At 42.2% G+C, this 12,127-nt stretch overlaps 1 protein-coding gene across 2 annotated transcripts in view; it reads left to right on the top strand.

Moving 5' to 3' along the window:
• The window catches only part of ptk2bb (protein tyrosine kinase 2 beta, b), a 43,207-nt gene that overhangs the window by 24,914 nt on the left and 6,166 nt on the right, over positions 1 to 12,127 (top strand). For both annotated transcript variants that reach the window (XM_036976367.2, XM_090233517.1), the window contains 9 exons: positions 1,878 to 1,975; positions 2,101 to 2,182; positions 3,967 to 4,067; positions 5,396 to 5,511; positions 8,399 to 8,499; positions 8,771 to 8,860; positions 9,870 to 10,074; positions 10,189 to 10,297; positions 10,744 to 10,926. In XM_036976367.2, coding sequence (XP_036832262.2) covers positions 1,878 to 1,975; positions 2,101 to 2,182; positions 3,967 to 4,067; positions 5,396 to 5,511; positions 8,399 to 8,499; positions 8,771 to 8,860; positions 9,870 to 10,074; positions 10,189 to 10,297; positions 10,744 to 10,926 — 1,085 coding nt within the window. The remainder of the gene's footprint in view (positions 1 to 1,877; positions 1,976 to 2,100; positions 2,183 to 3,966; positions 4,068 to 5,395; positions 5,512 to 8,398; positions 8,500 to 8,770; positions 8,861 to 9,869; positions 10,075 to 10,188; positions 10,298 to 10,743; positions 10,927 to 12,127) is intronic.

Here is a 12,127-nt window from a genome sequence, read left to right on the forward strand (position 1 = left end):
GATGTGATTAACTAGCCTCTCAAAGCACTTAATGATATACATTTAGTTCATTTACCTTTGCTTTCTTGGGTACAAGAACAATGGTGGACATCTTGAAGCAAGTGGGGAAAGCAGACTGAGATGGGAGAGATTGAATGTGTCCGTGAACACTTCAGCCAGCTGGTCTGTGCATGCTTTGAGGACGCGGCTTGGGATGCTGTCTGGGCCGGCAGCCTTGCTAGGGTTAACGCGCTTAAAGGATTTACTCACGTCGGCTACAGTCTTTGGGAGCATGGATTCCGATTGTTCAGACCTGTGTTGAATAGACCTTAGCACGGGTACTTCCTGTTTGAGTTTCTGCCAATAGGAAGGGAGGGCGGGGGAGGGCCTTGTAGCCATCCCGGAAGGGAGAGTAATGGTCGAGAGTTTTTGATGCTCGAGGACTACAGGCAATGTGTTGATAGAACTTCGTTAGCGTTTTCCTCAGATTTGCCTTCTATGATCTACTGTATGATCTATGATCTACTGTATGTTCTATGATCTACTGTATGATCTACTGTATGTTCTATGATCTACTGTATGTTCTATGATCTGCTGTATGTTCTATGATCTACTGTATGTTCTATGATCTACTGTATGTTCTATGTTCTACTGAATGTTCTATGATCTATGATCTGCTGTATGTTCTATGTTCTATGATCTACTGTATGTTCTATGTTCTATGATCGGCTGTATGTTCTATGATCTACTGTATGTTCTATGATCTGCTGTATGTTCTAGGATCTGCTGTATGTTTTATGTTCTACTGTATGTTCTATGTTCTATGATCTGCTGTATGTTCTATGTTCTACTGTATGTTCTTTGATCTACTGTATGTTCTATGATCTACTGTATGTTCTAGGATCTGCTGTATGTTTTATGTTCTACTGTATGTTCTATGTTCTATGATCTGCTGTATGTTCTATGTTCTACTGTATGTTCTTTGATCTACTGTATGTTCTATGATCTACTGTATGTTCTATGATCTGCTGTATGTTCTATGTTCTACTGTATGTTCTTTGATCTACTGTATGTTCTATGATCTACTGTATGTTCTATGTTCTACTGTATGTTCTATTGTATGTTCTATGATCTACTGTATGTTCTATGATCTACTGTATGATCTACTGTATGTTCTATGATCTACTGTATGTTCTATGATCTGCTGTATGTTCTATGATCTACTGTATGTTCTATGATCTACTGTATGTTCTATGATCTACTGTATGTTCTATGATCTACTGTATGTTCTATGATCTACTGTATGTTCTATGTTCTACTGAATGTTCTATGATCTATGATCTGCTGTATGTTCTATGTTCTATGATCTACTGTATGTTCTATGTTCTATGATCGGCTGTATGTTCTATGATCTACTGTATGTTCTATGATCTGCTGTATGTTCTAGGATCTGCTGTATGTTTTATGTTCTACTGTATGTTCTATGTTCTATGATCTGCTGTATGTTCTATGTTCTACTGTATGTTCTTTGATCTACTGTATGTTCTATGATCTACTGTATGTTCTAGGATCTGCTGTATGTTTTATGTTCTACTGTATGTTCTATGTTCTATGATCTGCTGTATGTTCTATGTTCTACTGTATGTTCTTTGATCTACTGTATGTTCTATGATCTACTGTATGTTCTATGATCTGCTGTATGTTCTATGTTCTACTGTATGTTCTTTGATCTACTGTATGTTCTATGATCTACTGTATGTTCTATGTTCTACTGTATGTTCTATTGTATGTTCTATGATCTACTGTATGTTCTACTGTATGTTCTATGATCTACTGTATATTCTAAGTTGTAAGTTCCATGACAGCTACTCATGGTGTTGTTGTATGCTTGGTTCCAGTGGTGAAGTATGGAATCGACAGAGATGACATTGTTCTGGGACGGATACTTGGCGAGGGTTTTTTCGGGGAGGTCTATGAAGGAATGTACAAGAAATCGGCAAGTCTATCTCCTGACACCCTACTCACACAGTCAATTCTAACACCTCAAATGGGTCTAACTTAACACAATATTGATATCACTGTTTGTGTGGTGTGTGTCTGGTCTCTGTGTTTGTGAACCAGAATGGGGAGAGGCTAAGTGTGGCGGTGAAGACCTGTAAAGACTGTTCACCTGACATCATGGAGAAGTTCATGAGTGAAGCAGGTACAGAGCAAATACTGATCACACTTCATCAACTCACTAGCCTTGTGGTTCGAGTGTCCGCCCTGAGATTGAAAAGTTGGGATCCCCAGCCAAGTCATACCAAAGACTGTAAAAATGGGACCCTGCTTGGCACCAGTGGTGTAATTTATTACATTTTTTGCAGACCTCAAAAGTGGTCTCCTGATGTGGTTTAAAAATAGTTTGACGCACTTGCTACACGTCTGTAGCATCCGAACAGTTTGGCCTACAAACTAATGTGGAAAGATGAGATTCTCACGAACACGTCTGTAGCATCCGAACAGTTTGGCCTACAAACTAATGTGCAAAGATGAGATTCTCACGAACACAATGGTGTTCTCCATTTTTCTCTACGACCCCCACAAGTGTTACCGGTAACCACGGTAACTCATACAAATAAATGGAATTATATGGAGGTAGTTTTGTGCCAACAAAAATAAGGGGTTAAATATGTTTCCAAAAAACATTAAATATTTCCTGATCTTTCTTATATGTCCAAGATATAGGACAGAGACTTCAAAACCTTATTCCTTGACAGTCTTTTATTGTCATTAATGAATGTGTTATTCAATGACATTTTATAGGCTGTAGTAGTAAAGGCCAAATTCAATATTTTATCAATTTTTTTAGGCAATATGGGAATTTGTTTTAGGCAATATGGGAATTTGTTTTAGGCAAATGGGAATTTGTTTTGGCAAAATTAGAGTATACCCACTTCAAGCAATATGGGAATTTGTTTTAGGTAATATGGGAATTTGTTTTAGGCAATATGGTAATTTGTTTTAGGCAATATGGGAATTTGTTTTGGCAAAATTAGAGTATACCCACTTCAAGCAATATGGGAATTTGTTTTAGGTAATATGGGAATTTGTTTTAGGCAATATGGGAATTTGTTTTAGGCAATATGGGAATTTGTTTTAGGCAATATGGGAATTTGTTTTAGGCAATATGGGAATTTGTTTTAGGCAATATGGGAATTTGTTTTAAGCAATATGGGAGTTTGTTTTGGCAAAATTAGAGTATACCCACTTCAAGCAATATGGGAATTTGTTTTGGCAAAATTAGAGTATACCCACTTCTTGGCACTCAGCATTAAGGAGAGATTGGGGGTGTGGCCCTGCGATAGACTAGTGTCCTGTCCAGGGGGTGTCCTGGTACATCAAGCTGTCTCTCTACAGAAACAGGAGACAGACTAGTGTCCTGTCCCCATTCTGTACATTACCTTGGAAATAATGGACAATGCACAGGGACGAGGCGGAGCCGAGTTTGCAGAGTTCATTTTGCCAAGGTAATGTACAGAACTGAGATGTTTATCCCGCTTATACCACAAACAATACCAAAGCACACGTTTACCGGTATTGTCACGATGTTCGTAATAATGATGGTCGGAGAGTACTTCGAGTTCCACATGCTTTTAATGAATAAAGTGAAACTTAAGCAAATACAAAACAAATAAAGAATAAACTAACCGTGATGTCAATGCAGTGCCAACAGGCAACTAAACATAAACAATATCCCATAACCCACAGGTGAGAAAAATGCTACTTAAGTATGATCCCCAATTAGAGACAACGATAACCAGCTGTCTCTAATTGGGAATCATACAAATCACCAACATAGAAAATGAAACTCGTCAGGACACTCAACACTGTTAATTTACAAGGAGATTGCATAGCATATCAAACACTAGGCTAGGGTACAAGCTTCCCCCCCCCCATACAAAATGTAAGGAAAAGTTGTATGGTTAAACCTGTCCATTTCTCCAGTGATCATGAAGAATCTGAAACACCCCCACATCGTCAGTCTGATCGGTGTCATAGAGGAAGACCCAGTGTGGATTGTCATGGAGTTATACCAGTATGGAGAGGTGAGAACCACAGCCATACTATGTTGTTAGCCATGACACATGGGTGTGTTTGTAAATTCGCTCTGGCTATCTAATCCGATTTCTGAGTGTGCCAGATTGCTGAAATAAGTTATGAATTTACAAACGCTCAAACCCGTTGAGTATGGCCGGTGTGAGTAAAAGTTGGCAAAAAAAAGTGTAATTAAATTGTTGCCAGCAGCACAGTTACAGTCACCAACACTCTGGATAACATGAAAACAGCCTAACCAGCTCTACTAGGGCGAGTAAAATGGTCAGAGTGAGGTGTTCTTTCATTTATGTCTGGAAGTAGCCAACAAGCTAGCTAACTTTAGCCTGTTAGCTTGGGTGCTTGACTGCAATTGTGAGGTCAGAATGCTCAGATCAACCCTACTCCTCGGGCCAGAGCGTCCAGTGTGCCCTCTGAACGCTCCTAGAGCGAAAAGCTCTCTGGCACTCCAGTGTGAATTAACGAATGCATCCTATGTTGTTAGCCATGACGCTATGTTGTTAGCCATGACGCTATGTTGTTAGCCATGACGCTATGTTGTTAGCCATGACGCTATGTTGTTAGCCATGACGCTATGTTGTTAGCCATGACGCTATGTTGTTAGCCATGACGCTATGTTGTTAGCCATGACGTTATGTTGTTAGCCATGACGTTATGTTTTTAGCCATGACGTTATGTTTTTAGCCATGATGCTATGTTGTTAGCCATGATGCTATGTTGTTAGCCATGATGTTATGTTGTTAGCCATGATGTTATGTTGTTAGCCATGATGTTATGTTGTTAGCCATGATGTTATGTTGTTAGCCATGATGTTATGTTGTTAGCCATAATGTTATGTTGTTAGCCATGACGTTATGTTGTTAGCAATGACGTTATGTTGTTAGCAATGACGTTATGTTTTTAGCCATGACGTTATGTTTTTAGCCATGATGTTATGTTGTTAGCCATGACGCTATGTTGTTAGCCATGACGCTATGTTGTTAGCCATGACGTTATATTGTTAGCCATGATGTTATGTTGTTAGCCATGACGTTATGTTTTTAGCCATGACGCTATGTTTTTAGCCATGACGCTATGTTGTTAGCCATAATGCTATGATTTTAGCCATGATGCGTGAATCGTCATGGAGCTTTACCATTATGGCTAAGTGAGACAACAGTAGCCAAAATGAACTTGGAAACACAGATACACTTGACTTATAGCACAATTTCTCCTGTCAGACCTGGGATTCAAACCAGTGACTCTCCAGGCGCTTCTCTACCAGATTCTCCTGCCTGCTAGCTGGTAGCTGCCCTATCATTCTGTTCCATCTGTCTTCCAGCTGGGCAAATACCTAGAAGAGAACAAGCACAAGCTGACCAACATAACGCTGGTCCTCTTCAGCCTGCAGATCTGTAAAGCTCTGGTCTACCTGGAAGGAATCAACATGGTGCACAGGTAGGAGGAGGCTATACGGACATGCCTGGGGTCCCGAAATTGATGACGTGTGTCACGCAGCGAGAGCAGAGTGGAGATAAACTGATTCAGTCCAGTCAGTCATCCCAGCTAGCTAGTTCATGCTTGTGGCTAGAATCTTCAATGAGAATTTGAAAGTTGTTTGTCGAAGTTGGGAGAATGTACAGAATCATTCCCTTTTCACTGGAGTCATTTTTTTATGTAGATGTTAATACTGTAGTTTTACATTTTCGATGAAAATTACTACAATAAATGTGCTTTAGCTGTCACCCTGGCCTGATATTAGCTACACCTTCTGACTACTTCCCTCTCCATGCTGGCCTGATATTAGCTTCACCTTCTAACTACTTCCCTCTCCATGCTGGCCTGATATTAGCTTCACCTTCTAACTACTTCCCTCTCCATGCTGGCCTGATATTAGCTACACCTTCTAACTACTTCCCTCTCCATACTGGCCTGATATTAGCTTCACCTTCTAACTACTTCCCTCTCCATACTGGCCTGATATTAGCTTCACCTTCTAACTACTTCCCTCTCCATACTGGCCTGATATTAGCTTCACCTTCTAACTACTTCCCTGTCCTTACTGCAGGACAGCAGTGCTCAGTTTTAGTCGGCAAGCAGGAACAAAGGACACATTCTGTGCCACGTTGTTCTGTTACTGGTTTGCAGCACAAAGTCTCGCCACTGATCAGTAGGCATCAGTGACATCCAGATGGTTACTACCAAGACGTTAGTTAGCCCAGTGGGAAGTACGTTGACACAACGCCGTTGTAATGGTCATGCACACCGGCTTATCGTTGCGTTAGCTAATTGGCACCCAGAAGGTGACCAATACTTACAAGTCATTTCTCCCTTCCTCCCTCACCCATCAAAATAAACATCCCTTTCTTTTAGTGAGTATTAACTAGCGCAATGATGCTGTTGCCAGCTAGTCAGCATAAACAAGCTAGCTGGGAAGGGCTCATCACTGACGACTGACTGAACCGAATCATCTGTACTTGACTCTCATACGTCATCAATTTGGCGGCCATCTTGACACCCATATTCCATGTCGGCCACCGTATTTCTCTTCAGAAAACACTTCATCACACTCTTAGACATGTAATACATACACAGAGTGTACAAAACATTAAGAACACCTTCCTAATATTGAGTTGCACCAACCTACAAGGTGTGGAAAGCGTTCCACAGGGATGCTGGCCCCATGTTGACTCCAACGCTTCCCATAGTTGTGTCCAGTTGGCTGGATGTCCTTTGGGTGGTGGACCATTCTTGATACACACAGGAAACGAGTGGGATGTGCCTGGCTCCTACTAATATACCCCTTTCACAGGCATTTACAGTATATCTCTATATCTTACCCCTTCACCCTCTGAATGGCACACATACACAATCCATGTCTCAATTATCTCCGAGGCTTAAAAATAATTTAACCAGGTCTCCTCCCTTTTCATCTACACTGATTTGAAGTGGATTTAACAGGTGACGTCAATAAGGGATCATAGGTTTCACCTGGATTCACCTGGTCAGTCTGTGTCATGGAAAGAGCAGGTGTCAATGTTTTGTACACTCGGTGTCGATGTCCACGATGTAAAGTAGTATTGCTGGCCCATGTTGTTTATATTTAGTGAACCTTTATTTAGCTAGGCAAGTCAATGAAGAACGTAATTCTTAGTTACAATGACGGCCTATCAAGAGGCAAAAAGCCCTTCCTGTGGGGACGGGGGCTCGGATTGAAGGTGTGGGACAAAACACACATCAGGACAAGAGAGATACCACAGCACTACATGAAGAGAGACCTAAGACTACAACACAACATGGCAGCAACACATGATAAACACAGTATGGTTCAACACAACATGACAACACAGCATGGTAGCAACACAACATGACAGCACAGCATGACAACAACACATCATGGTAGCAGCACAACATGACAACAACATCATGGTAGCAACACAACATGACAACAACATCATGGTAGCAACACAACATGACAACATCATCATGGTAGCAACACAACATGACAACAACATCATGGTAGCAACACAACATGACAACAACATCATGGTAGCAACACAACATGACAACAACATCATGGTAGCAACACAACATGACAACATCATCATGGTAGCAACATAACATGACAACAACATCATGGTAGCAACACAACATGACAACAACACCATGGTAGCAACACAACATGACAACAACATCATGGTAGCAACACAACATGACAACAACATCATGGTAGGAACACAACATGACAACAACATCATGGTAGCAACACAACATGACAACAACATCATGGTAGCAACACAACATGACAACAACATCATGGTAGCAACACAACATGACAACAACATCATGGTAGCAACACAACATGACAACAACATCATGGTAGCAACACAACATGACAACAACATCATGGTAGCAACACAACATGACAACAACATCATGGTATCAACACAACATGACAACAACACCATGGTAGCAACACAACATGGTAGCAACACAACGGTAGCAACACAACATGACAACAGCACAACAACACAGCATGGTAGAAACACAGCATGACAACACAACATGGTAGCAACGCAGCATGACAACACAACATGGTAGCAACACAGCATGACAACAACATGGTAACCCCACAACATGTTGTGTCCCCACAGAGACAAAGCACAGGTTTTGACAGCCACGTTGACACCCATAATTCCTCTAACCCGGAGAACAGGGTCTTGTTCATTAGAGCACACCGTAGCAAAACATCTTACGGCAGATGACGAAAAACCCAGTGTTCTTATTGGACAACGTCAGGTAGTACCTCCCTGTTTCAACTAACCCGTTTACGGTGTCCCAACAGGGACATAGCGGTGAGGAACGTGCTGGTGGCCACAGCAGACTGTGTTAGGCTGGGAGACTTTGGTCTGTCCAGACACATCGAGGATGAAGAGTATTACAAGGGTATGGGGAGAATCTCAATGTCCTTTTCCTTGATTCCTCACGTCCTCTCACCACGCCTCATTGTTAAAACCCATTGGATGGGAGGGACTTCTGACCTGCTCATCCAATTGGGTTTTGAGAAGGAGGCGAGAAGATGCAAGGAATCAAGGAAATGTAATTGAGATTCTCCTATGGCGTGGTCTGTCTGTGTTCTCTTAAATACTGGCCTCACACTGGCTAAATACGTGTATATACAAAACATTTCCACTGTCTTTCTGCGTCACTTCCACAGCCTCAGTGAGCCGATTACCTATAAAATGGATGGCTCCAGAATCCATTAACTTCAGACGCTTCACAACGGCTAGTGATGTCTGGATGTTTGGTAAGTCTGTTGACATGTTTTGGGGGATACTTTGCTCTTGCAGTATTTCTGTGTGTGTGCATGTGAATAACAGTATCTCTCTCTCTCTCTCACTCTCTTCCTCCTCCATCTCTCTTACTCTCTCGCTCTCTTTTACTCTCTCCATCTCTCTTACTCTCTCTCTCCCTCTCTCTCGTCCCCCTCCATCTCTCTCTTACTCCCCCCTCTCTCGCTCTCCTCCCCCTCCATCTCTCTTACTCTCTCTCTTTTACTCTCTCCATCTCTCTTACTCTCTCTCTCTCTTTTACTCTCTCCATCTCTCCCTCTCTCTCTTCCCACTCCATCTCTCTTTTACTCTCTCCCTCTCTCTCGTCCTCCTCCATCTCTCTTACTCCCCCCCTCTCTCGCTCTCTTCCCCCTCCATCTCTCTTTCTCTCTTAATCTCTCTTTTACTCTCTCCATCTCTTTCTTTCTTTCTCTCTCTCTTACTCTCTAGATCTCTCTTTATCTTACTCTCAATTTCTCTCTCTCTCTCTTTCTTTCACTAGTGATCGCTGAGCCTAGGGTCAGGATCTATATCTGTTTTGTATCTCTGACAGAGTAGAGACAGAGTATTATATTTTGAAGCCAAATAGCAATTTAGTTTATTCTGTGTTTGTTTCATTTTCCCAGTTTGTCAAGTAGGAGGTTTTCATTTCTGTAACAATTTGACGAAAGTCATGCGTCCTCCGATACACAACCCAACCGCACTGCTTCTTAACACAGCGCCATCCAACCTGGAAGCCAGCCGCACCAATGTGTCGGAGGAAACACCGTGCACCTGGCAACCTTGGTTAGCACGCCACAGGAGTCACTGGTGCGGCCGGTTACGACAGAGCCTGTGCGCGAACCCAGAGTCTCTGGTGGCACAGCTGTCGCTGCAGTACAGCGCCCTTAACCACTGCGCCACCCGGGAGGCCGGGTTCGGGTCATCATTTTACCAGCTGCTCTCTCTCTCTCTCGCTCTTTCTCTCTCCCTCCCTCTCCATAGCGGTGTGTATGTGGGAGATCCTGAGTCGAGGGCAGCAGCCTTTCTTCTGGTTGGAGAACCGTGACGTCATCATTCAGCTGGAGCAAGGCATCAGACTACCCAAACCTGACGACTGCCCTCCTGCGCTCTACTCCCTCATGACACGCTGCTGGTCCTACAACCCCCGCGAGAGACCCTCTTTCACAGAGCTGGTCGTTAAGATCAGGTACTGACTGCCATTGGCCTGGCTTGGCTATGTTCTGACATCTGATTTGAATATGGTCGTGGTTGTTGTTAAACCACAAACAACTTTGCCAATATGTACTTTTTCTTTTCACAGTGACGTCCATCAGATGGAGAAGGAGCAGGAGGCAGAGCGAGAGAGGGACAGAAAACGCCCCATCATGTTCTTTGACACCAAGTTCAAATTCAACGAGCCTCCTCCTAAGGTAGTGTCCTATCTTCTTGATGACAAACACACACACACACACACACACACACACAGTCTTATACAGTTAGCCTTGTGGGGACACAATTCAGTCCCATTCAAAATCCTATTTTCACTAACCCCTAACCTTAACCGAAAATCTAACCTTCACTTTAATCCTAACCCGAGCTCTTAACCCTAAAACTAAACCTAGCTCCTAACCCTAACCCTTAACGTAATTCTAATTCTAACACTAATTCTAACCTTAACCCTAAACCCCCTAGAAATAGCAGTTGACCTTGTGGGGACTAATAAAATTTCCCCAGTTGGTCAAATTTTTGTTTGTTAAACACGTCCACACACACACACACACACACACACACCTACCTTCAGCATCATTGTTTTTTGTCATGGCGTTGTTAGAATTAGCAAATAAGTTACTCAACGTTTCTGTCCCTGTGTTTCTAGCCCTCCAGGATGAAACCTGGGGGTCGTTTTGGTAACAATATTGGCCTGCACGTTCAGCTGAATGAGGCCCTGTGTGCCAGCTCTCCAGACCTGGTCAGTCCCTGTGAATACACCACTGTTGTAGATTCTAGGAGCAACACAGTGGTCGTGCCCACGATGTCTCCACGACGATGCAGCATGGGGGTGAGACTCTAGTTCTCTAGTTCTAGTCTACTTCCTTCTAGACTCTAGTTCTCTAGTTCTAGTCTACTTCCTTCTAGACACTAGTTCTCTAGTTCTAGTCAACGTCCTTCTAGTTCTCTAGTTCTAGTCTACTTCCTTCTAGACTCTAGTTCTCTAGTTCTAGTCTACTTCCTTCTAGACTCTAGTTTTCTAGTTCTAGTCTACTTCCTTCTAGACTCTAGTTCTCTAGTTCTAGTCTACTTCCTTCTAGACTCTAGTTCTCTAGTTCTAGTCTACTTCCTTCTAGACACTAGTTCTCTAGTTCTAGTCAACGTCCTTCTAGTTCTCTAGTTCTAGTCTACTTCCTTCTAGACTCTAGTTCTCTAGTTCTAGTCTACTTCCTTCTAGACTCTAGTTTTCTAGTTCTAGTCTACTTCCTTCTAGACTCTAGTTCTCTAGTTCTAGTCTACTTCCTTCTAGACTCTAGTTCTCTAGTTCTAGTCTACTTCCTTCTAGACTCTAGTTCTCTAGTTCTAGTCTACTTCCTTCTAGACTCTAGTTCTCTAGTTCTAGTCTACTTCCTTCTAAACTCTAGTTCTCTAGTTCTAGTCTACTTCCTTCTAAACTCTAGTTCTCTAGTTCTAGTCTACTTCCTTCTAGACTCTAGTTTTCTAGTTCTAGTCTACTTCCTTCTAGACTCTAGTTCTCTAGTTCTAGTCTACTTCCTTCTAGACTCTAGTTCTCTAGTTCTAGTCTACTTCCTTCTAGACTCTAGTTCTCTAGTTCTAGTCTACTTCCTTCTAGACTCTAGTTCTCTAGTTCTAGTCTACTTCCTTCTAGACTCTAGTTCTCTAGTTCTAGTCTACTTCCTTCTAGACTCTAGTTCTCTAGTTCTAGTCTACTTCCTTCTAGACTCTAGTTCTCTAGTTCTAGTCTACTTCCTTCTAGACACTAGTTCTCTAGTTCTAGTCTACTTCCTTCTAGACTCTAGTTCTCTAGTTCTAGTCTACTTCCTTCTAGACTCTAGTTCTCTAGTTCTAGTCTACTTCCTTCTAGACTCTAGTTCTCTAGTTCTAGTCTACTTCCTTCTAAACTCTAGTTCTCTAGTTCTAGTCTACTTCCTTCTAAACTCTAGTTCTCTAGTTCTAGTCTACTTCCTTCTAAACTCTAGTTCTCTAGTTCTAGTCTACTTCCTTCTAGACTCTGGTTCTCTAGTTCTAGT

The sequence above is a fragment of the Oncorhynchus mykiss genome, chromosome 4 (assembly GCF_057628025.1).
Source record: "Oncorhynchus mykiss isolate SJ-2025 chromosome 4, ASM5762802v1, whole genome shotgun sequence".
In the NCBI taxonomy this organism is placed as follows: Eukaryota; Metazoa; Chordata; class Actinopteri; order Salmoniformes; family Salmonidae; genus Oncorhynchus; species Oncorhynchus mykiss.